Source organism: Varanus komodoensis, unplaced genomic scaffold, assembly GCF_004798865.1.
Source record: "Varanus komodoensis strain SLA01 unplaced genomic scaffold, ASM479886v1 scaffold12, whole genome shotgun sequence".
Taxonomy (NCBI): Eukaryota; Metazoa; Chordata; class Lepidosauria; order Squamata; family Varanidae; genus Varanus; species Varanus komodoensis.
In genome coordinates this window covers 7,756,166-7,783,175 of record NW_025335349.1, presented here as the reverse complement: position 1 = coordinate 7,783,175, position 27,010 = coordinate 7,756,166, and the positions used below count along the sequence as shown (strand labels likewise).

The 27,010-nt window shown below is 41.3% G+C and overlaps 1 protein-coding gene across 5 annotated transcripts in view; it reads right to left on the bottom strand.

Moving 5' to 3' along the window:
• The window catches only part of KCNQ5 (potassium voltage-gated channel subfamily Q member 5), a 370,992-nt gene that overhangs the window by 42,668 nt on the left and 301,314 nt on the right, over positions 1–27,010 (bottom strand). For all 5 annotated transcript variants that reach the window (XM_044422148.1, XM_044422150.1, XM_044422152.1 and 2 more), the window contains exons 4-8: positions 13,694–13,869; positions 12,709–12,834; positions 7,236–7,346; positions 4,734–4,829; positions 1,272–1,366 (exon numbers count right to left, since the gene is read on the bottom strand). In XM_044422148.1, the coding sequence (XP_044278083.1) occupies positions 1,272–1,366; positions 4,734–4,829; positions 7,236–7,346; positions 12,709–12,834; positions 13,694–13,869 (604 nt within the window). The remainder of the gene's footprint in view (positions 1–1,271; positions 1,367–4,733; positions 4,830–7,235; positions 7,347–12,708; positions 12,835–13,693; positions 13,870–27,010) is intronic.

Genomic DNA, 27,010 nt, shown 5'->3' with positions numbered 1-27,010 from the left:
GGGATTGGTGTGTGCGCCTACTGCTGGCGGGGACAGTTCCGGCACCTTTTTTTTTTTTTTTTTTACAAAAAAAGCACTGTATAGGACTCTTGTTTTGATTCTATTTCTATGTTGTCTTCTCTGATCTATATAACTCTAATGGATAGATAACAATTTTTAAACCAAAACAAATAATTCTTAGAACTTTTTTTAAGTTGACTTTTAAACAAACAAACAAATATACCAAGAGAACATTGCCTCATAATACTTTTAATGTGACTTTATGGCCAAAAAAGCAATCAAACATGTTTTACTGATGAAATTCTTCCTCAGATGAATAGGGAAATTTGTTGACTACAGTTGTCTAGGAGTGTTTCCGAAGTTATAGTAATATTTTATCTATATTTCCAATAAATGTAGATGGAGAAAGGCAAACATTTCTTTCACTAAAAATAGATGCTTCCAGGGATTCATAGCAGTATGGCTCATATAAGGAGTATTCAGAACAGTCCTTGAATGTGTTTGATTGCTAACACCCTCCTACATATGTTTTTCACAGGAAAGGAAACATGTGGATCCAAATTGACAATAAGCATAACAAGGTGACATTATAGTTTCCTCTAAAAAATAGAAGATTGATGTAGAAAACATTGCACTGTAAGCTGCAAGTAACATTAGATTGTTTATAGTAGATTAGTCAATTGCTTGGGTCTTTTTCTGGTTTAAATACTGTGAACAAAACCTTTGCTGATATAAATTGGTATGACCCTTTGACTTTGGTTGAGAAGTGCTGATTTACACAGCTAAGAATGCAAGATCCGTAGTGAGAGAAACCCATTTTCTCTTCCATATATAAGCACAATTAATAAGTATTATTGGGAGAGGGGAGCAATGAATAGCAATCAGCAGATGTAAGCCGCTATAAAACCAAAATGAATAATGCATCCCTATGTGATGTAGGATGAATTAGCAGTAACTGAGTCAATTTCAGGTAATATTTTCCCTAGATTTTATTAGAAGATTAACTTTCAGTAGGGTTTTAAGTGCTTGGAAAAATCCTATAGCCTTACTGTAAGAGTGGTTCAGAAGCAAAAGGAAATGGGGATTATGGTCTTACTATGTTTGCAGGATGTGTAATTGGCCTAATTTGCTACTTGTGTTCCTTAATGAAAGGAAACAAATGGCAATGGGGAGAGGAGGGAGAAACAAAAGAACAAGACAAAACCACACACTGATTTTCATCAGCTCAAACAGACATTAAATACAGCACCAGCTGCCATATTTTTACCTACTTTGTAGGGCTGCAGGTATGCAAGGCCTTCAAATGAGGCTTCCAGGTAGCAATGGAAACTGATTTCTCATCAGCCGCATAACTACGCCATACACACTACGTGCAGGATATATGATAAAGAAAAAAAAGGCAAGAGGGAGCAGGGGTGAAACAAAAATTGAAAAGCATATTAGTAAACCAATACAAGTCATGTTCTTCTTGTTTCATTCATAGCACTGATACATGCCTGAAGGATGGAAGAATACTTTCATAATATCGCCAGGTGGCTCTCAGGTTTGTTCGTCTGGAATCAGTAGAATAAAACCGCCAAGCAGCCTGGTATGCGGAAACAATAGAAAGCACAAAGGAGCCAACAATATATGAAATGTAGCTATGTTTTACTATGGAAAATCTGGATTTGTTTAGACTGGAAGGCATACCCGTTACATTGGCTTAAATAATTAGTCTAGTAGGGTTATGCTAGAAAAGTATAGTGAAAGCCCAGTTATAAGCATTTCTATTTATGAGAAAATAATATTGAGGCATGTCCTAATAACATATTCCAAACAGATTATTCACTAATATAAACTGAGTACCACATCTTTAAGAAAGCCATTTTCTTATACTATTTTGGCTGTGTGCCACTGACTTTAGTTATGCCTGTTCACGTTGGCAGCAATGCACTGTAGTCACTATAAGCTGTGTGGTGGATTGTGGTGAAGACAATGTGATGCTTAAGGATCCCAACATGTACTCCTCTCCAGCTCTTCCAGAGATGTGCTTGAGTGTTTTGACATAATTTTCAGGGTTATTGGTGAGCTTCTCCTAGCCTATGTATGAAATAGTATAACTGCATTCTAAAATTTCTAAAATTGTTCCTAAAAATGTTTTTCCTAATGAACAATTAGGGAAAGGACACCTCCATGATAATTTCAATGTTAGGATTTTTTTTTAAACTGGAAGTTTCAAACTTGTGACTAAAAATATATTTTATGCAATAACAAATGGGTTTTCATTCTGTTATTGTGCATTTAAAAATACAACAATTACAATAAATCAAATCAGTATCAATAAAAATATCTTGAGGGATATTACTTTTAGTAGAATAGTAACATTTAAATAGCAGTTTGCATACATAATCTCAAAAATACTTAATTGAGGACTTCCCTGCTCACACTTGTAAATGCCAATGTCCTATTAAGCAAATTACAAATCTCATATGAATTTTACAATAGTATTAATATCTTATTAACACCTCTAGAAGAGTGTTCTTTAGTCCCAGTGTTCACATGTTCTTCCTACTTTTCATTTTAGTATAAAACAAGCCTTTTTTTGATCAAGTGCAGAAAATAACCTTCATCATCATTAGACAATTTATATGAGTCTAAGAGGAAAAATAAGCACTAATCATTACAATTCATTCTTTAAATAACCCTTGATTACGGTTGTCTCTGATGCAGTTAGAAACATCTTACAGTGAAAATATATGTATGTCTACTTCTGTTCCTTGGGGTGGGGGGCACTGTAGAGTGTTATCTTCCTCAACCTGGTGCTACAGATCCCATCACACCTGACCTTTTACCATGCTAAGTGATTGGAATCAGTAACCCAAAGCTTCTGAAAGGATGCAGATTAGAGAAGGCTGCCTTAGAGAAATGGGAATGTTTATAAAAACTTTCTTCAGTTTATTTGGCATGAATTCTGAGCTATATTCACACTAGCAGTGAATATAGTGGAACATTTATACTGGGATAAAACAAAACAGCTTGCAATCACCACTTGGGCTATCAATCTCATATTCTGGGGTGAATTATGTACAGTCTACGCACACACAGGCTTTTAGCTGACCGTAGCCAGGTCATAACTATATTCTAGTTACAAGTTAGCAAAAACAGATAGTTACAAGTTAGCAAATTCATCCCTTTCTTCTAAATATGAGAATACAGATCTCTGATCATCAACCCATATTTTACATAAATCTGCTGATGTTTAGAGAGTAGCATGTATTTCCCCTCTGTGTCATTACTTATAGCATAAAGAAAGGTCTTGTACTGTCTAATAGCTATGCACTGGGACTGTCAAAGTAGAATGTGTTTAGTGGTCATGTGGTAACACTTCTGACATACTGCCTTCCTTCCCAACTCTCATTCTGTTTTGTGAGTGAGAATACTTTGATTGCTCAGACCTTACCTCCCAGGCAAACATAAATAATAGGCTGGGGCAATGACTGAATGATGCTCAAAGAAGCATTTGGCAGTTGTACTTCATGGGCATAATCCAGCATAATTTGGGACTACATTCTGCTGCCAAATTATTTTAGAAGAGATTTGATCTGGCTCTCGACAGAATAATGATTACACATATAGGAAGGAAGAATGGAAACTGTATCAATATGGAAATAATTCTGAGTTTTCACATATTGCACATTAAACCAAAGAGTATAGGTCCCCTTAGGCAGCATAATAATTTAGAATGCCTCTTCTGGTGTGAAACATGTCAGGTAATTCATCATGTAGTATTCCACTCATATCAACAAAATGATTCTTTTTTCACTGAAGCAGCCATTTAAAATATTAAATATGTTAATATTTCTGTATACTTTGACTCATTTTGCAAATCGATACCATTTGTATCCTATCCATTATTTTAGACAAAAATAAGTTCAATCATTCAAATGATTATACTGAAATATTTAGACTGAGGTATCTTCATTCAGATTGAAAGTATTATCCACTGGCACACTGCCAGTTTTGCACTACTGAATTAATGGAATATGGGCAGATGTGCTGAGTCATCCATTCATCTGCCATTATTTATCAGTTCTGGTTTTTCTGGAAAAAGATATTATAAACTGTGCCATGCAAAATACTATGTAATGTACCCTTCTAATTTTTTTGAAAAATTACTTGTTGAAAATACAACAGTGCATTCCTAGCACCGAACATGAAACCTATAAAATACAATAGGCATAGTCCAACTATATTGAAATCGAAACGATCTGCTAAGTTAATATAAACGGGAAGTGATGGATCATGTCCAGGAGCTCCAGTTGAACAGAGCACATGCTGAGCAGGATTGTGTGTTCATAGTCCTTAAAAAAATAAAAACCCTGAAATCACAACAGTTAGTTATTTTGGTGGAGAGGCAGGGACAAGAAGGACAGAGTTCAGGCCCTACTTCCAAGCAGTAGATTGGATGGATTTCAGCTTTTTTTTAAAAAGGGTTACCTGAGAGGCTTTCTAGCAGCTTGATCAGCCACAGCTTGTGTACATGATTCCCTATCTGACTAGAATTATGGATGTAGACAGCTTGATTCTATCTCTGTATGGTCCCTACCTGGACTAGAATGAAGCAGTTTACTAAACATGCCCTTATCATGAGTGAACATCCAAATAATGTCTGCAGTCCTTTTACTGCCTGCATGATAGGCACTGTAATATGAACCAACAAGCAGTCTGGAACGTTAGATTTGGTTGCTACTTACTTGAATTAAACTGGCAGCAGGATTTCTTCTTTTTTCAAAATGTTTCTGACGATGCTGCTCCTGTACTTTTAATGCAAATCCTGACCCAAGAATGCCCTGGAGTGCAACACAACAAATGTTCACAGTCAGGACAATGATTCTGGTTAGGCTAAGAGCACACAATCTCTAAAATAGAAATGTAGAATGTTACACAAAAATCCCCAGTTTAAAGCACAGTAGGAGTAAGAAAGAAGGAAGGTGTTGAAGCCTTTTCTTGCTTTTTTTATTGAACCACATTTCTCTAGCTGTTTTTTTTTCTCTTGAGAAGGGTTACTTCCAATCTTTGTACCTTACTATAAGAAAAATGGGCAGGAGTTGCTTTGGAGGGCAGGAAGGTGCTAGAACAAGAAGTTTTAGTTCCCCCACACTTGCCTCTATTTGGTTGTATACAATTTCTGTCTGTTTACTGACAGAAAAATCTAGAAAGATTTTCGTCTGGAAGAAAAGAGGAAGCAATTTGCTGGAGAGAGCTTGTCTTCTGGACAGCCTTCTACACCAGTTCCCATACTGTTCTGAAGGATCCCCCCAGTGCTCTGGAGCAAATGGGAGGAAGGCATGGGGAAAGGGAAATTGCTTCTGTTCTCTTGCTGAAAGCCTATTTTGAATTTTAAAAAACCCTGCTTTTCCTTCATGCAGATTATCTCAGCAATAAATAAAACAACTTGGCAAGGGTATATAGTATTTTATTACCATATTACGGATGAAAAACTGTAACTGAAAAATACTGGCATACAAGAGTTAAGTTCAAGCGATTATATAATATTGGAACCAGGAACCTCTATATAATCATGCAAGTTTTTAACCACTATGCTAGATCAGCTTATTGCATGCACTCCATCACATATGCATAAGTAAAAAGGCCTATATGGTATTATTTGTAGAACTAGACAGTGATCATTCAATGGAAAATGCCATAACTTTATATTAAAAAGTTTCCATTTGTTGCATCTTGTTATCTGCATAATGCTTTTTGAATTTGTGGTACTAAAACTTTCAACTAGGTGTCAGTGTCACCAGGCACTCAAGATAGCTTATCTTTCTGGTACAAGTATTCACAGGAATTTAAGTACGAAGTCATTATTCAGTCTCCTTCAAGACCAATAGTTGGCAGATGGATCAGACATGATTTCTCTATCTACCAACTATTAGGCAAATGCTTCATTTTAATAATTAATATGAAATAGCTTGTCTCCAGAGCATGGAAACAATGTGGTTAATTATTTCCCCATTTCAGCATCTCAAGTGAAATAGGTTTGGAATATTCATAATTCCACTGCAAGTTCAATAGGACAGAAGAGAGTGTTCCTTTGCCTTCAGCAAAATGAGTAAAATTTATTCTGGGCGATTCTCAGCAGTCCGAAATGGTTATAAGAATAATGAGATTACTTTGGGGAGAGGGACGACAACAACCCTGAGTGGATCTGCATGAAAAACACTCTGATGTATTGATGACTAGATCCTTACTTAAAAGCTGTGAAGGTGTGCTTGGACAAAGCATATGTATTTTCTTTTGGGGATGAGTCTGTGCTGACATCGGGAACATGGTACTCCAGCCTGTAGTTCTCCTTATTAGCTATGTGGCCAAAGATGAGCCGAATCTCCGGGCATTTATGCAAAGTGGAGACTGATTGCATCACATTTAATAAGCTCCATGCTAGCATGACTCACACAGAAGGTGCATGTTGTTTGTGACTGTGAAAAGATCTATGTACAAAATCTCACATATTCAACTTTTGAATATGCCAGGTAAATTTGCACATTTGTGATAGAACGAGCTTTTAAAACAGCTGAATCATAACAGAAGTAGTAGATTCATACAAATACTGCTAACATTAGGGCCATACAGGTGGTCACTTGAAAGTAAGGCAGGACATGCAAGAGCACAGGAGTCCTGCTTCCATGCATCCCTGTATATCCAGCAACTTCAGAGTCCTGTGGAGGTCTCTCAGGTAGTAAGGTGCCTACAGAGGATGCTTGGGGGCAGGCCGTGTGACCTTGCATATAGTCTGCCGCCACTTTAGTCTTATGAGTGGTGCAGGCAAATGCTTGCACAAGCCAACTGTTCTTACATCCATTGACTTGGAGCAGGGTAGGCAGCCTCTTTGGACTCTGGGCACAACAGGTGATTTGAGAAACTGTCCTGAAAGCCACCACAAAACAGCTGCCATGGGAGCTGTGGCAAAGGACAAGTAACTCACCCAAAAGACTGAGTACAAGGCAAAGGTACTAGACAATTCATTTTAGCACACTGTTTTTAGTACCAACAGGAATGTATTTCACAGCAATTCCAGCTGCTGGTAAAAAAAATGATGGTGGTGGTGATGATGATGATCTTGAAGTGAGAGTGGTGAGAAAGCTTGGAGGGTGCCAGGAAAGGTGTCCAGGTGTGCACTGGTGCCCTTGAGCACTGCTACACCTGGTTGAGGTCCCTTAACTTTTTCACAGGGTTATAAAGATACTCACAGCGGGTAATGCAAAGAAAGAAATACCAAGAAGGGCAAACCCTGCAGAAAGTAGCCTTCCTAGCCAAGTAAGAGGAGTTTTATCTCCATAACCAATTGTTGTCAATGTAATCTGGAAAGAAACAAATGTAAATCAGTGTAAGGAAAAAAAAAGAAATTGCAGATATAAAAACGTTAACATTAACTGAGCAATATTCAAAAAAGCAAATGGTAAAGAGTAACCATGTGGTTGCTACAGGGCTTGAAACACTTCTGTAGGACTTACTTGCTAAAAGCAGCTCTGAGTTCACTGTGGTTTTTCATATTTTTGAAAACATTTTCCTCTGCCAAGTTCTGAAACTGGATTTAAGCCTTGCTGGACTCAGGGTGCTTTGAGGACATTTTGAAAGGGGAGAATGAATGGGCACAGAAGTTTTTAACTACCTTCCTGCCAGCTCATTATCACTTACAAATATCTCCCACCTGTGTATGACTTTAGCAAAGAAATTTGGAAACAAGCATTTGCACAGAAGTTAATGTAACTTGCCTATTGCTTAAATAACAGAGTAAGATTCATCCGAAGCAAGTGCAATATGAACCTTGAGATAACAGTCACCTTTAGAATGAGTCTGAAAGTCTAAGCAAGTATAAGTAGAATAATAAAAATCTATTTTCATTTGCAGGATTTGAAATGAAAGGTAGCTGAGAAGATGGTCTTATTTTTATTAAAACACAGAATGCCATATAAGATAAATCAGTGAAATCCACAAAGAGATACATTTTCTTTATGCACATGAACCTGTAATGGCTGGAAAAATACACAATGAAACTCTGGTTTAATCAGTGTTGCTTTTGAACATGGCAGGATAGCTGCATTGGTACACACTGTCTGGCACTTTCTGCTACAAAGTCATTGTATCACAAAAATATTAAATAATGTATCTTTTGGGGTGAAACAATGCCATACTTACAATTTCTACACTCTGGTGGACACAATTATCATCCCTCTTCTCATCCCACTGAGAACCTTTCACTCACACTGTAGTGTGCTTTTTCTGATTACATAATGATTTTCTCTGTACCTTTTCCACTACTGTTAAGATTGCCAGGTGAAAGTCAATTGCATAATTATATGTTTCAACTGTATCACTGCTTAGTACCTATATCACAACTAATTACATGGCATAAGAACTTCCATTCCTTTCCTCATGCGTCTGTTAAGAAGTCTTTTTCTTTTAAGAAACTCAAAGTGGCTTAGATAATTTGCCTGCTTACAATCATAAGAACAGTCCTGTGAGGCAGGTTGGCCTGAAAGTCTGTGACTGACCCCAGATCACCAGGTTAGCACTATGGCTGAGTGGGGACTAAAACCCAGTTCTCTGGAGTCCCAGTCCTGTACTCTTAACTATAAACCACACTGACTCTGATGGTTATTTGTGACTTGGAGCAAATAGGATGATTGTTGCATCTTGCAAAATACCATATTGGAAGTTATAAACAAGTCCATAGCATTGAGGTCCTGTGGTTCCACATGACCCTGCAGTTGGAGTTCAGCAGAGTCTTTAGTGTACTGTTTCCATCTCATTTGGACTCCCTGCCTGTTTATGCTTTAAAAGGCCTTCCCTGAGTAAGCAGCCACAGTTTTATTGGCACAATCTGATTTTAATGGTTTTATTGCTGTGTTACAGTAATTATTTTCCCTTTCTTCTTCACTGTTTGGATGTTTTATTAGATGTAGATCAGTACATAAATATTGGAAATAAATAAATAAATAAATGTTCAAGTGCAACGACGTTATCTTGGTAAGCTTAATAAAGGGATATTATATTCACCAAATGAAGGAAATGTTAACAAAGAACTAACTAATGTCTCCATTCCTTGATGGACTTGCTAGTTTGACAAAGTTCTTCCCTCAGCAAAACAGCATCAGCCTGTTTGATCAAGAACGAACTTGAATTATCTAGCTTTCTGGCCTTTATCCAATATACTATCACTGCCAAACACTGGAAAATGGGGAAATGTTTCCAAGCTATATTTGATGAAAAGAAGAGGAGCTTTAGAAAAGGACAGAGCCAACTGTCATCTATCTTTAATGACACTGCAGGATCATCATCACTTCAGCAGAGAAGCATACTATGGGACCTGTAGCTTTTTATATAATTGAAAGCCCTCAGAAAGAAAGAATGGCAACGCATCTCACAAAGAACACCTCTTGTTTCATATGCCCAGTGTGACAAGAACGCTGCATCTCAAAGTGTATCAGAGACTCCTTGCACCTTTGAGCCATTTGCTTTCTAACTGTGGTGTGGCTCTTAAACAATACATCTTTACCTCTGAACGGTACTGAACGTAATTTTGTCTTGAGACTGTAACAGATATTATCACTGAGGAAATTTGGATTGACACCCCCAAATCTGGAATCTAAGATCTTTGGGGTCATTGTTTCTGTTTCTCTGTAAAACACAATATATATTAATGGTGGAGAAAAAAATAATAAAACTTAGTAGTAATTCTTTAACCTGAACATTAAAGCATGATAATAAAGGAGTTTTCCAAAATGGAACTATCTTTCTACAAATGTATCGGAGTAGCTATAAATCTAGCTACTAACAGTAACAAATTTTGTTACTAGCAGTAACAAAAATCTAGCAGTAACAAATTTTGTTCTTTTAAATAACGCAGGTAAGAGGGATGAATATTCCGGAGCAGGAGATCTGGTATTAGCTGCAATTGTGGCCACGTTCTCCTAACAGCAGCAAAAGTTTGCCTCTGTTAATTAATGCTAGAAAGGAGGGAGTTTATACAGACTAACAGGGTAGCATGCACTTTCCTCACGTATTATGCCACTCAAGTTGTTCCTGCGTAAGCTAAGATCTCTGGGGAAGATATGATCAGGCTGTCCATGATATAGCATCTTAATTTTATGCAAGCATGTTCCTCAATCAAGTGTTGACAAATAAGTATACCTTTGATAGTAAACTTCTCATGTGAAATCTGTATCACTCAAGGAAAATTTGTAACATTTATCATCTCACAAAGAAGATTCTAGAAACTTATTCATATATTACCAAGTAGTATGGCTATTTCTTTCCTGCAAGAAGTGTCCATGCCTTGGCAGGAGCACAAACATAGGGACTTCATGCAATTTCTTCATTATGTCCTGGCCAAGTGTGGGATACAGCCCTGGGGAACATGGAATCTAAGTAACCAAGATAAAGGTTATTGAGGATTTGATTAATTACCTGTCTGTTCATGCTGCTCATTGATGATATGCCTTAATTTTATAGCATTATAAATAAAACGTGTGTGGAAGCTGTGGCAAAGATATAAAATGCTGTGATCAATCCCTGACAATTTTAGGTGATCAGAGATGAGATGGCAAATGATAGGAAAGACCTCTGCCTGGGTTAGATGGACAATTTGAGGCAACTTGACCTGTGCTCTCATTCTAAAGCATTTTAAGCTGCTCTTTTTGTCATGATGATCAATAATGGTTACATCCTTGCAAAGAGCTGGAACTGGTGAATCCAACTCAGGTTAATGTCTGTTGGCTCAATTTGCTCAATACATTATTTAAGGGATTAAAATGTATTACAGTTAACTCTTCATTAAATGAATAATTTAAAAAAAATAACAAATGTGCTGATATTAGTGCCTTTTCAATTACAGTACAATGGCTCTAATTAGTATCATCTGAAATCTTCACTCTTACAAAATGACCATCATTTCTCTGCACAGAACATTCAGTCATGTGAAACCATCAGGCTTCAAAGGCTTCAGTATACCAACTCAGCCTTAAAACATCTCACCACTGGAAGTACAGTGAGGATATACCAATATTTGGACAAAAGTTAAGCTGATGCTTCCTTGCATAAGGATATACACCCTCATTCCAAAAATTCAGCTCAGTGAAAATAATATAGTGCAAAGGAACCACAACGCCATCTGAATGCAGAAACAGTTCCTTTGCACTGCATTCATTTCAATGGGATGTGCAGTGGGATGAGTTGGAGAGGATCATCAGGCTGTTTGCCACTTCCCCTCTAACACCTGCTCCCTGGTAACAGGTCCAATAGCTTAGAGATGGGGGGTGGTGGTGAAAAGGGGGAATCAGTTTCTGTGGAGTAGATATTTTTATGAAACAGGCCCCCTCTGTTTTGGCTCAGCATGATAGTTTCCCATTACAAACAATAAAGGACAATAACCATCTATCATTCTCAAGCAGGAAGAAACAGTCACAAGTCTACACCTCTGTCTCGTGGATGCTTTAACAGAGCAATTTAACATGCTAATTAAATGAATGCTCAGAGCATAAACATGTTTCTTTTGGAACTGTATTTTGCATTTCCCATTCCTCCATGAGAAAGCCCTCTCAGTAAATCCACTGTCAGAATCCAGTAGTAGTGAGGTGGTTTGTCCTTAAATGCAAGATATTGTGCAAATAGATAGCACAGGCTGTGTGGGATACTGGAGCATCTAACTGTGGTCCCATGCTTTTTATTTGAATGGGACAAATACTTTCTCTGGAGCAAAACTAAGCTTCCTCCTGCACACATATAGCAAGTTAATGGGGTAAAGCAAGGCTGTAGAACCAAAATAGTGTGGGACCCCAGCTGATATTGTTGTGAGCTGCCTCGAGGCTTCGGCGAATGGGGCGGCATAGAAGCTTCCAAAATAAAATAAAATAAAATAAAAATTCCTCATCCAATCATTTGCAGACTATAGGATAAGTAGGCATGGCCATGCCTGCTGCTGGCAGGGGACATGGACATGGCCACTTATCATTATTTGCTGCATATGAGCTTTTCATTTCAGGAAAACTCTGCAGGCAATGAAGCTGGACCAGCCAGAGAAACCAAGAGGACTCTGCTGGCTCAGACATGGCTTCACCCATACTGCCTCCTTCTACATTTTTATTTGTAGGCTCCTGTATCATCAGGGAATGGTCTCAGGGACTTGTGTTCAGAGTCAATGGTGGATGTTAAAGTTATGTTCTACCAAATGGATGGCCTGGGAGCAGTCTGTGCATTGCCCTCGTCAGAGTCTTCCTCAGGATATTTAACAGATCAGAGTTCATGAAAATTTAGGGAATATGACCCTGGCTGACAGTGTAGGAGTTAAGGGGCTAGAGCCCAACTGAAGAAAGTTACAGTGTGAGATGCCCTCTGGGGGTTTCTCTCATCATATTTCCACTTACAGGTTGTAAACTTCTTGCCTGGAGTCTCTGTTTGTCTGTTTCCATAATGCTTGCAATCTCTAACCTTAACTGAAGGATGGCTACCCACACTCAGATGTATTGACTCCAACAGTATTCACACAGAACCAGAAGAACTGCTGCTTGGAACACACACTGCAGTTTTATTTTCAAGATTCTTATCCCCAACAAAAAGAACAGGTACCTCTTAGTATTGGACAAGATAAAAGGCAATCAAATAATTTACTGACTAAGGGATACTCAGTGTTGAATCACATAATTCAACCAATTCTATACTTACTGTGCCCCACCACAGTGCATCTGCATATGTAGAAAACTGAGCGTTTTCATCTTTTTCAACCAGATAGACAAGGAAAGATGAAAAAATGAGTACTAAAAATCCTATGTACCAGGCTGTAATTAATTCCTAAAGAATAAAAAAAGCCACCATTAAAAAGAAAACATGCAATTTGGCAACTTTTCTGAATCAATACATTGACTTGAAAATGTATACTACCATATTATATAGATACCTTATTAGCTTAATATGAAAACCTGCTCATTTGCAAAACTTCTTCTTAAACACAGTGCAGATAAAATAAGCTATGCATTATTTTAAGGTTGTCTAACCTTCAAGCATTCACTGCTTCTGGGATTTGCATGATATGGCAAGCCATGATCAGACCCTCTAATGTATTGTGGAGCATTTTGAAGGGACTGCTCCTAACCATCAAAATGGGGATTGTGAAAGCTGACTTGACAGCTAGCACTCACAATCTCCAGAAAAAGTTTAAAGGGGAAAACCAGCATGATGAGTCTGAAACAATTCACAAATGCACTGGGGAAGGTGCAGGATCAGCTACCCAAGTGCTGTTTGGACCATCTGGGGGCAGCTAACATTGGGCATCACTTGGGAACTTCATGGTAAGAGTGGCAAGGCTATTTTGCACCTCTTGCCCCAGGACTTGATACTGATTCCAGGTACTTGCAATATGATCTATCACCTGGGTTCAGATGATACAATAATCTATCATGGGTTTTTGACCATGTACAAGCCACCATGTGGAAACTGGTTAACATGCACCCACCTATGTAGGGGTGACTGGATTGGTCTGGGTCATGTGAACTCAGTCACCCACACACTCATGAAAGGTCCAAGTGCAGCATGAAACACTGCAAGAGAATTCAAGTCTTCATTTCAATGCTTCATTTTCTTTCTTTGTATGATATTCATACATGAATCATACAGAAGAAAATCAGAGAAGTAAATATGGACAAGCCCTTACCTTGCTATGTGCATAAACCACTGAACCTAACAATTTCCATGTTCCTCCTCTTCGGTCCATGCGCACCATGCGAAGGATCTGTAGGAAACGAAGACTTCTGAGTGCTGATGTTGCAAAAATGTTACCCTGAGTTTTTGCAGAAACAACTGCTATTGAAGCGATGAGAACAATGATGTCTGAAAAAAATACATTATAAAATATATTAATGTATGCAAATTTATCAATAATAGCTTGACAGAATTGTATGCTGTGTGAAGTGCATAATTTTGTATATTAAGAGTATTCTTCAATAGTCTTTGTAACAATTCAATTTTGATTAGGATTGCAAAATAAGAACTGAAATTCTAATAAAATATGCAAATCAATGTTTAGAAGGTACATGTGGCCAGTTTTCAAAAAGAGTTCAGTCACGCTAGGAATATATTCAAGTTTTGCACCAATCTGTGTATACTGCATACAGTAATAGACTTTGAAATTCCTGTTCTTTATAGCAATATTTGTATAGAAAATTGATAGCTGGAGAGACAATAAAAGTTAATATCAATTCCATTACTATTAAAGCATTCAGCTGCCATAGATAAAACTTACAAGAGCAACAGAGCACTAACAATCTGAAAAGAAACTGAGTGGAAATAATAATATTAGTAATAATAACTCAATAAATTTGATAAAATAATAAATACTGCATTACTCAATAAGACACTCTGCCAATATAAATGCCCCTTCATCACATTTCTTAAAGCAATATATAGGATAAGATTCTTGCATTTCCCAAGCATTGTTCCTGGACACCCTGGTGCATTTCAAGACAAGTATACTGCGGCCTTTATTCAATAGTGATAACTGGGCGATAATGGGAAGCTGTTATCTAAAACAACCTGACTCTGGCCCAGGCACTCTTCATCCTGGGACTGGTGAGGAAGCTTGGGGACTGTTGGGGAGACTGTTGCACTGCTTGCATTTTAAGATCTGCTACACGCTGCCCTGCACTCAACCTTCCAGTTGCCTTTCACTGCCTCTGTGAAGCCCATCACAGCAGAGTGTATTCTGCAGGCCCAGCAATTCAGCAGCCTTGTGGTCATGTGAGCAAGCCTCTGCTGAGTGGTGGCTGCTTAGCAGGGGCATCCCCAAAAGAGGTGACACCAGAGAGGAGCATCCCTTTTGCCTACTTGTTCAGGATGCCGTGAGGGTGAGTATCCATTTCTCCCTCACTTGCCCCTTGCTTATGTGGGTATGTGCCTGTGCCTGTGACTGTGCCTGGGAGGGAGGCTATGGGGCTGAGGGGGGGAGTGATGGGTAGAGAGATAAATGGCCCTGGGAGGGGGACTGGCCAGGTAAAGGGAATGTGGCCCAGACAACCAACGCTATGCTATGCTCTGGTCCTCTGTCCCCGCATGTGTTTAATGGTTGCCATGTCAGCCTTCCCTTAGGTCTCTTGATGCTGGTTTTAAATAGCAAATTGGTGCAGAATAAAACCTTCCTCATCCATGTTTTAATAGTGTGGCTGATGTGAAATGTATAACTGAGACTTGGGTGGGTGAACAGGGAGGAGTTAGTCTGTCCCAGTTGTGCTCATTGGGCCCTTGGGTCAGCATCAGGGTAGATTTGAGGGTTGTTGCCGGGGGGGGGGGGCGGTGGCCATCACTGCGTCACTGTCATCTTTAAGATCCTCTCGCTCTCTCCTCAGGTGCCCTCTCTGTCTGATGACTAGTTGGATTGTTGGGTCCTTGTGTTGGTTCAGCAGGATGGAGTGGGGATTCTGCTGGTGTACCACTCACTCAGCGAGCCATCAGTGTCCCTATCTGAGCTGACAGAAGTGGTCTTGGATGTGATGCGGGGGTTCCCCATACTGTTGTTTCTGTGACATTTCACATTCACACTTAACACATCCTATCTGGCATGGCTCAGGATTTCACGGCCACCTTGACATAGAAACATAGAAACAGAGCTAGTCAGAAGGGGCCTCCCGGTCCATCTAGCCTGACCTCCGGCACCAGCCGGCTCCGCTCATGACATGCCCACCATGTGCATGTCCAGCCTTTCTTTGAACACCCACACCGATGGGGCCTCAACGACCTCTCGTGGAAGCCCAACAGTTTACTTCCACTGGGATCCATGGGACTGTCCCAGCAAATCCTTGTAGGGGGACATACTCTAGACTTGGTCTTTTTGGCATGATAGGAAGGAGGTGCTCTGTGTGGAGGACTTTGATTTAGCCCCTTTGTCATGGTCAGTTCACTGCCTGATGAGATTTAGACTAATGATGGCTTTTTCTCTTTGATGGCTTTTCCCCTCTGGCTGGTGCTCCTGTTGAAGCCCTGGTTGTGTGGTGGATTGCAGAAATGACCCTGACAGTTGACATGACTTAGAACTTTCTGAGGCCTGCTGTAATTTATTTGCTGCACACTTCCAGGAAAATCTTGTATCTGCCAGGACTTTGGCTCCAAAGTTAAACCACTTGCATCTGTGAAGATATCTAGAGCACAGCCTGCTCTGGTTTTTTTGGATGAGTTTCAATTGATACAGCTCAAGGATGTTGATAAGATACTTGGTCAGGTTAGTACAGCCACCTCTGCACTGGATCCTTGCCCCTCCTAGTTCATAAAGGACAGTAAGGAAGGAGCAGCCAGCTGGGCCAGGGGTTAATGCCTCCTTGCGCAAGGGAATGGTCCCATTCCTCTTGAAAGAGGTGGCGATGAGACTACTTCTGAAGAAATCCACTCTTGACCTGGAAGACCTTAATAACTGTAGAATGGTGGCTAGTATCCTTTTCCTGGGCAAGGTTCCTGAGATGGTGGTTGCCAATTAACTCCATGCACTCTTGGATGAGGCTGAGTATCTGGATCCATTTCAGTTAGTGTTCAGGCTTGGTTTTGGCATGGAAGCAGCCTTGGTCACCCTGTATGATGACCTATGCTGGGCATGAGGCAGAGGGAGTGTGACCCTGTTGATACTCCTGGACATCTCAATAGCTCTTGATACCATCAACCATGGTATTTATTTTATTTATTTATTAAAACATTTCTATGCCGCCCCTTGCCAAGGCCTCGGGGCGGCTTACAACATCAATGGTATCCTTCTGCAGTGACACTCTGAGTTGCGAGTTGGGGTTACTGCATTGCAGTGATTCTACTTCTACTTGTAGGACCATCTTCAGAAGATGGTGCTTGGGTAACTTTGTGCAGCCCCATGGTTTCTCCAGAACTGAATTCCTCATGGGTCTGTTCTGTCCCCCTTGCTATTTAACACTTACAGGAAACTGTTCAGTGGGATCATTCAGAGTTTTGGAGTGCGTTGCCATCATTACACCAATGACACACAGCTCTATTTCTCCTTTTCATTGTCAGCAGGTGAGGCTGTGGATGTGTAAAACCAGTGCATAGCTGTGACAATGCTGTTGGTGGATGGTTACTTTGACTGGATGGAGCATGCTCAATTTATTCTAGATGGGGTTGCACTCCCCCTGAAGGAGCAGGTTTGTAGCTTGGTGGTGCTCCTTGATCCATCATTGTCACAGAGGCTCAGATGGCCTCAGTGGCTTGGTGCGCCATCTATCTATCTATCTATCTATCTATCTATCTATCTATCTATCTATCTATCGCTTTTGTATGCTGTCCTATTATACAAAATCTCAGGACAGTTTACAATATTTAAAAAAACAATTAAAACAACAATTTCTAATAAATAATAAAACAGAACAAACAATAAATCGCACAGCAAACAGAGTGACTGAAGGTTAAAAGTTGTTAATTTTTAAAACACAGTTTAAATAAAAAGGTTTTATTTACCAGCTTGCAGTCCCTGAGTGCTTCTCCCAAGCATGATGCTCAACCTCTGGGGTCTTCCTCCAAGTGCCAACTCCAAGGGAGGCTCAGAGAGTGGCAACAAGGAGGAGGACTTTCTCTGTGGTGGCCCCAAATCTATGAAACAACCTCCTCACTGAGGCTTTTCTGGCACCAAATTTGTCATGGCCCTTTATGCCAAAGCTTTCATAAACATACTGAGCTACCCAGGTGCTTCCCCTCCCAAGTGATTTTATTTTTCCTTTTACAAGTCAGTTTTTCTGTATATTCTATTTTAGATTTATTTCAATGCTTTGTTTGTATGATATTTATTATTTTGTATTTATGCTTTGTTGTAAACTGCCCAGGGAGCTTCAGCTACAGGATGGCATATAAATAAATAAATAAATAAATAAATAATCCAAGTGAGAGTTCTTTCATATATAACTAGTATGAAAACTTTAAGCATGTTGTCAAACAAACAAAGCAATGCAAACCCTGAACTACGAGTGTGCTTTAACACAGAAACATGTGATTATCTTAAAAATAAATTTATGGCGTGAACGCAGTCTTAGTCATCCTTAAGAGTAGACTCAATGAACTCAGTGGAATGCAATCACCAGAAGGGCAGCTTTCTAACTAGAAGAATGCACATTATTCCTGCTCTTGTAAATAGGTGCAAGTCTTAATGCAAATTATCCATCAACAAATCCATATTGTTCAACTTCTGCTTCATGAGGAATAATTAAGGTCTGGTTCGCCCGGGTCCTAAGGAAGATCCGATGCCACCCTCAAAGGCCCGCTGTGACGACTTTGCCAGGCATTTCAGGGAGAAAATCGCTCAGATTTGTCACGAGCTGGACTCCACTAATGAATCGGAGGTCTCTGAGGAGTCACCAATGCTACCGTCTGGTCCAAAATTATTGGAAGAATTTCAATTATTGCGGCCCGATGATGTGGACAAGGTGCTTGGACGAGTACGTCCCACCACTTGCCTATTGGATCCTTGCCCGTCTTGGTTAATAAATAACTCCAAGCACGGGATTGGGACCTGGATCTTGGAAGTGGTTAACGCTTCTCTGAGGGAGGGTCGAGTGCCTGCTCCTTTAAAGGAGGCGGTAATACGACCGGTCCTGAAGAAAGCGTCACTGGATCCAGAGATGGACACTAACTATAGATCTGTGGCCAACATCCCGTTTCTGGGCAAGGTGTTGGAGCGAGTGGTGGCGGGACAACTCCAAGCACTCTTGGATAAAACTGATTATCTGGATCCTTTTCAGTCCGGCTTCAGACCCGGGTACAGTACTGAATCCGCCTTGGTCGCCCTGTATGATGACCTGTGCAGGGAGAAGGACAGGGGGAGTACATCCCTGTTGGTTCTTCTGGACCTCTCGGCGGCTTTCGATACCATCGACCATGGTATCCTTCTGGATAGGCTAGCGGGATTGGGGGTTGGGGTCACTGCTCTGCAGTGGTTCCACTCCTATCTCAATGGTCAATTCCAGAAGGTAGTGCTGGGGGACCATGTCTCTACGTCATGGCAGCTATGCCATGGAGTACCACAGGGCTCCATTCTATCCCCTCTGCTATTTAACATCTATATGAAACCGCTGGGAGAGGTCATCAGGAGGTCTGGGCTGCGGAATCATCAATACGCTGATGATACCCAGCTTTACCTCTCGTTTTCCACTAATCCAGGTGAGGCAGTGGCTGTGCTGAACCGGTGCTTGGCCGAGGTAAGGGAATGGATGAGGGCAAATAAACTGAAACTCAACCCAGACAAGACGGAGGTCCTGTTGGTTGGCGGATCGGGTTTCGGAGAGGGTGGATTTGACCTGGTCCTGAATGGTGCAACACTCCCTCTTAGGGATAAGCTCCGCAGCCTAGGAGTACTCCTCGACCCAGAGCTTTCTTTGGAAGCTCAGGTGACAGCGGTGGCGAGGAACGCCTTCCTTCAGCTTCGGCTGATTAATCAGCTGCGCCCCTACCTGGAGTACGACTGCCTGGCGACGGTGACACACGCGCTGGTGACTTCCCGCCTAGACTTCTGTAACGCGCTTTACGTGGGGCTTCCCCTGAAGACAGTCCGAACACTTCAATTGGTGCAAAATAGAGCTGCCAGGTTGCTGACGGGGACGGGGCGTTATGCTCACTTGACTCCAGTCCTCCGTCAGCTTCACTGGCTTCCCATTGAAGCCCGGGCCCAATTCAAGGTGTTGATTATGACCTATAAAGCCCTAAACGGCTTGGGTCCTGGCTACCTGAACGAGCGCTTACGTCCGTATATGCCCGACCGCCCTTTGAGATCTGCGGGAGAGTCCCTTCTCCGGGAACCCTCCATGAAAGAAATTAGGAGAGTAAGTACTCGGAGGAGGGCTTTCTCTGCGGTGGCACCCAACCTATGGAATTCACTCCCCAAAGAGGTCCGCCTGGCACCGTCGTTACTGGTTTTTTGGCGCCAGGTAAAGACCTTTTTATTTAAACATCATTTGAATTGTTAAAACATATGATCTGGCCAGGGCAACTTCTTCTTCCTTCTCTTTCTCCTCCTATATTTTTATTTACTTAAGTTATACTGATAATTTTAATCTTATATTTGTAAACCAATGTATTTTTTGTATTTTGTATTTAATGGTAATTTATTATGTGCCATTGTATTTCATTGTATTTTATCGTGTTGTAAGCCGCCCCGAGGTTTCGGCAAGGGGCGGCATAGAAATGTTATAATAATAATAATAATAATAATAATAATAATAATAATAATAAATAACTGGAAAGGGATCATATGGGTGAGTGTGATGTCATGCAGATGCAAGAAATTAAAAACCGTTTGTCTCCTTGACAAGGTAGCTTTTCAGCTACAAGAAGGTTTTCATGGAGGGTAGCGTTCAGCCATGCAGTTCCCATCTGAAATCTGAAGAACTATATTGCGTGCTATGGCTGTATGTTTGATCCATTTCAGTTCTTACTTGTTCTTACCACATGATTCAACTATGCAAAGTGATACTGTGATGCAGAGGTTATCTGAGCAGCAGGATACCAGCCATGGCACTTCAAATCATCTCAATTGCACAGTCTTCAAGCAGACACTGTGTCTGATGGACAGAGACATGCATTGCTCCCACCACTTCAGCTCAACTCTTGATTCCATGTTTCAGAACATGACCTGCTTCTGCTCAGGCCACTTGGGTGTTGGGCTGCTTTGACTTGGTACCAAATCTGAGTCAAAGTTTAGGAATCCAAGGAATTGCAATTCCCAGCAACAGTCATATGGGGGCGAAAAGCTCTAACTTTTTCTCTTGGTCAGAATGGAGTGATAGTTGCAGGCACAGTCGCCCTTAGGTGGGTTGCAGCTGAAGCTTTTTATTTGAGTAACTTTGGAAGTTGCTGGAAAACAATGAAAAGCAGGTTTAAGATGACTTTTGCAAGGCAGTATGAATTGGCTATTAAGGGACAGTTCTCCTTAACAGCAATTAGGAGCTGCTGAATTATAGTACCATGAAAGGGATATGTTGCAGAAGATTCTCTGAATAGGATAGATACCTGCAGATGTTACATTATCTTCTGAAGGGAATATGCTCTTTAAATTTGTCAGCTTTCTAAGGTAATTTCATTGCTGGTGCAAAGAAATTTCACCCTTGAGAACCAATTTGTAAATGATGTTTTCTTTGTATCTTGGATAGCAGAACTTTCCTTTAAAATGAATGTGAACATCAGTGGTTTTACTATAAAGATCTGTGACTATCTTGTTTTGTTCTGTGGCAAGAAAACAGCCTGGATGAATTATTATAACTCTACTGGATGATACATTAATGGTGTGATGCATAGTTGATACTATTATCAAAATTTCCCAATTTTTCTCTGCCACTTGTCCAGATGACAAAAGGTCTTATTAGTACATTACTACCATGTAAGCAGCTTGTCAGTGGGCATCATTATGACATGTTCAAGCTTACCCATCAATAAATTGCTATAAAATGGAGTCATGCAGATGTCCGGGAGCAATCCTGAACAAGTCATCTTTGCAGAGCCCACTAACAAGCTGCACATATGGTGGTGATACTTCAACGACAGCTTGTAATCAGAGTCAGATAAACTTCGGAACAACTCACAAAACCCTACCCATCCCTCCATCACCTTTACAGGCCGAACCACCACTAAAAATCCATACCTCCCTTTTCTGAATAGTTTACACAAAAGATTAATCATGCATTATAAACAATCCATCTAAACTATCATATTTTCATTTGCAATAATGAAGCATGTCAAAGCAGTGTTGAGATTCCTGACTAACATTTGCTTTTTGCTTTTCAGGTAGCATTTTTCTTGGTTAAACTGGATTTGTCTGTTTAAAGCCAGACAGGTTTTGATTAATTATCACCTACTGGTAAAAAGTAATTGACAGGATATCTTCAGGAATTTCAAAATAAATGTTACTGTCTGATTTTTGCAGATGTTGTCACTTTAGCTAAAATATTTCTGAATGTACATAAACTATATCAGCGGTATGGGAATCTTGTTAATTAACTGGATAGGAAATTTGAATTTCACATTCTTTCGAACTTATGCAAGTTTGTTTCAAATGTAAGACAAAGTTGATTTTTTAAAGACATACAATAATCTCAAGTAATAAATTTAGACTGCGATGTGAAGACTGAGTTCTGCTATTACCGTACAGTAGGATAACAGTGTTCTTTGATGATAGGATTTCAGAAAAACAGGATTCATATGAATTACCTGCTCAATGGGAATTTAAAGAATGCTTTTTTTAGTGCTCACTGCACCACAAACTATCCAAACAGTGTCGAAAAGTTGAATTTGATGATGCTAGTTTTCAAAAGAGTATGACTTTCTGGATTAAAATTGAAATATTTTGAAGATGTGTTTGTACAGAGATTATTTCAAATGCACACACCAATGACAAATCCTTGAATTGCCTGATTTCTCTAGTATTGGGTGGCTTATAAAAACTTTAGATAAAATAAATAAATTTCTCCTTTCTTTTTATCAATATATGCATATGTCTACTCAATTCATCTTGTTTTAAGAAGAAGAATGAATAAAATACACCAAGGCTCGTAAAGTACCCTATATGTGGAACAGCCAAAATATATAATCTATGACTGAAAGACTTGGCAAGTCTTCAGAATAGCTCTAGAATGCACATACTGAAATGACTGACTTTTTACTCTTAGTAGTAGCCTTACATAACTCATAGAATGCTGTTTTAGAGGGGATGGAATTATTTTGTGACTGATCTTGTTTTCAAATTTAAGAAACTTCCATTCTGCCAGACTCCATTTCTTCCTAAAGTGCCCCCACACTGTAAGGGAAGCCAGTTAGGGATTGGATAGAGTTTTATTTGGTTCATCTTTGACAAGAAGTTACCAAAATCCATGAATCTCTTAATAGAGTAGAAAGAACTTGACATTTTTAAAAAATGTGTGTGACAGAAAGGAACACTGGCAGATTCATTCATTCCTATCTTGCAAACCAGTCATTCATCCATTTGGCGTATCTTAGACTAACGCTGGCTCCTTTGCATTGGCTTTCAGTTAGATGCCAGGTCCAATTCATTCTGCTGTTTATTTTCTTCAAAATGATAAGTGACTTGCATGCTATGCATTTTAAGAGATACCTTCCCTGTATGAATGTACCAATATCACCTTCCCTGAAGGTGGGAATGCTGTGGGTCTTTTATGGAAGTCAGATCACTTTGGGCACCGGGAACGGCCTTTTCGGGTAGCAAGACCTACCTCTAGAACTTCTGGGCAGAGACAAAGATTAAAATTATCTTACCTTCATTATCCAGGAAATTCTGAAGGTGATTGATTGATTGATACAGTTGCTGTTGTTAGTCGCGAAGTTGTGTCCGACCCATCGTGACCCCATGGACAACATTCCTCCAGGCCTTCCTGTCCTCCACCATCCCCCAGAGTCTACTTAAGCTCACACCACCTGCTTCAGTGACTCCATCTAGCCACCGCATCTCTGCCATCCCCTTCCTCTTTTGCCATCTATTATTCCCAGCATTAGGCTCTTCTCCAGGGAGTCCTTCCTTCTCATTAGGTGGCCAAAGTATTTGAGTTTCATCTTCAGGATCTGGCCTTGTAAAGAGCAGTCAGGGTTGATCTCCTCTAGGACTGACTGGTTTGATCACCTTGCTGTCCAAGGGACTCGCAGGAGTCTCCTCCAGCACCACAATTCAAAGGCCTCAATCCTTTGGCACTCAGCCTTCCTTATGGTCCAGCTTTCACAGCCATACATTGTAACTGGGAAAACCCTAGCCTTGACTATACGCACTTTTGTTGGCAGGGTGATGTCTCTGCTTTTTAGTATGCTGTCTAGATTTGCCATAGCTTTCCTCCCCAGGAGCAAGCGTCTTTTAATTTCTTGGCTGCAGTCTCCGTCTGTGGTGATCTTGGCGGCCAGGAGAATAAAATCTGTCACTACCTCCATTTCTTCCCCATCTATTTGCCAGGAAGTGAGAGGACGGGATGCCATGATCTTAGTTTTCTTAATGTTGAGTTGCAAGCCAACTTTTGCACTCTCCTCCTTCACCCACATCAAGAGGCTCTTTAGTTCCTCTTCACTTTCTGCCATGAGAGTGGTATCATCTGCATATCTGAGGTTGTTGATATTTCTCCCAGCAATCTTAATTCCAACTAGTGATTCACCTAGCCCCGCCTTTCTCATGATGTGCTCTGCATATAAGTTAAATAGACAGGGCGACAGTATACAGCCTTGTCGAACTCCTTTCTCAATTTTGAACCAATCAGTGATTCCATGTCCAGTTCTCACTGTTGCTTCCTGACCCACATGCAGGTTTCTCAAGAGACAAATAAGATGGTCTGGTACTCTCATCTCTTTAAAAACGTGCCACAATTTGTTGTGATCCACACAATCAAAGGCTTTAGCATAGTCAATGAAGCAGAAGTAGATGTTTTTCTGGAACTCCCTAGCTTTCTCCATGATCCAGCGTATGTTGGCAATTGGATCTCTAGTTCCTCTCCCTCTTCAAAATCCTGCCTGTACTTTTGGTAGTTCTCGGTCCACATACTGCTGGAGCCTAGCTTGTAGGATTTTGAGCATAACTTTGCTAGCATGTGAAATATATTTATTTATTCATTAATTTAGAAAATTTCTATGCCGCCCCATTCGCCAAAGCCTCGGGGCGGCTCACAAAACATTAAAATATAATACATTAAAAATATAAAATGAATTACAATACAAAATAAGTCGCCCTGGCCAAAGAATAAAATAAGGAAATAATATTAGCAATTGAAATGACGTTTGAATAAAAAGGTCTTCGCCTGGCACCGAAAAACAAATAATGATGGTGCCAGGCGGACCTCTCTGGGGAGCGCATTCCATAGATTGGGCGCCACTGCAGAGAAAGCCCTCCTCCGGGTACTTACCCTCCTAATTTCCTTCACGGAGGGTTCCCAGAGAAGGGCCTCTCCCACAGATCTCAGGGGTCGGGCGGGCATATATGGATGTAAGTGCTCCTTCAGGTAGCCAGGACCCAAGCCGTTTAGGGCTTTATAGGTCATCACCAACACCTTGAATTGGGCCCGGACTTCAATGGGAAGCCAGTGAAGCTGACGGAGGACTGGAGTCATATGAACATAACGCCCAGTCCTCGTCAGCAGCCTGGCAGCTCTATTTTGAACCAATTGAAGTATCCGGACCGTCTTCAAGGGTAGCCCCACGTAGAGTGTGTTACAGAAGTCAAGACGGGAAGTCAGGAAGTCACCAACGCGTGTGTCACTGTCGCCAGGCAGTCGTACTCCAGGTAGGGGCACAGCTGATGGATCAGCCGAAGCTGAAGGAAAGTGCTCCTCGCCACTGCTGTCACCTGAGCTTCCAATGAAAGCTCTGGGTCAAGAAGCACTCCCAAGCTGCGGACCTTGTCCCTAAGAGGGAGTGCAACCCCATTCAGGACAAGGTTCAATTCACCCTCTCTGAAGCCTGATCCGCCAACCAACAGGAACTCCGTCTTGTCTGGATTGAGCTTCAGTTTATTGGCCCTCATCCAGCCCATTACCTTGGCCAGGCACCAGTTCAGCACAGCCACTGCCTCACCTGGATTGGTGGAAAACGAGAGGTAGAGCTGGGTATCATCAGCGTACTGATGATTCTGCAGCCCACACCTCCTGATGACCTCTCCCAGCGGTTTCATGTAGATGTTAAAAAGCAAAGGGGACAAAATGGACCCCTGCGGTACTCCATGGCATAGCTGCCATGGCGCAGAGCCATAGTCCCCCAGCACCACCTTCTGGAATCGGTCATTGAGATAGGAGCGGAACCACTGCAAAGCAGTGCCTCCGACCCCCAATCCCGCTAGCCTATCCAGAAGGATACCATGGTCGATGGTATCGAAAGCCGCTGAGAGGTCCAGAAGAACCAACAGGGACGCACTCCCGCTGTCCTTCTCCCTGCACAGGTCATCGTACAGGGCGACCAAGGCAGATTCAGTACCGTACCCGGGTCTGAAGCCGGACTGAAATGGGTCCAGATAATCAGTTTCATCCAAGAGAGCTTGGAGTTGTCCTGCCACCACCCGCTCCAACACCTTGCCCAGAAACGGGATGTTGGTCACTGGACTATAATTAGTGGCCATCTCTGGATCCAGTGACGCTTTCTTCAGGACCAGTCAGACTACCGCCTCCTTTAAAGGGGCAGGCACCCGACCCTCCCTCAGAGAGGCGTTAACCACTTCCAAGATCCAGATCCCAATCCCGTGTTTGGAATTATTTATTAACCAAGACGGGCAAGGGTCCAATAGGCAGGTGGTGGGACGTACTCGTCCAAGCACCTTATCCACATCATCAGGCCGCAATAACTGAAATTCATCCATTAATTTTGGACCAGATGGCAGCATTGGTGTCTCCCCAGAAACTTCTGAGTCACTAGTAGAGTCTAGCTCGTGACGAATCTGAGCGATTTTCTCCCTGAAATGCTTGGCAAAGTCGTCATAGCGGGCCTTCAAGGGTGGAACCAGATCTTTCTTAGAACCTGGACGAACCAGGCCTTGCACCACTCAAAAAAGCTCCACTGGACGGCATTTTGAAGAGGCAATGGAAACGGAAAAGAAATTCTTTTTCGCCACCCTCACTGCCTCAGCATAGGCCCGATAATGGGCTCTCAGGTGTGTTCGGTCAGATTCATCCCATGATCTCCTCCACCTATGCTCTAGCCATCTCCCAGCCTGCTTCATCGCCCGCAATTCAGGTGTATACCAGGGGGAAGAGTGGGCTCTGCCTGGTGGGAGAGGATGCTTAGGAGCGATCGTGTCAACAGCCCTGGTCATCTCCCCGTTCCACAGTTCGACCAGAGCCTCAACAGGAGCACCAGTCAGTCTTGTCAGCCGGAAACTCCCTCAGGGCCTTCAGGAATCCATCCAGATCCATCCGGCTCCGGGGGCGGACCCACACAATCGGGTCCGCACCCTTACAGAGGGAGAGGCCGCTCTCAAGCACAAACCTCACCAGGAAGTGATCTGACCATGACAGGGGTGTCAAACATAAATTCC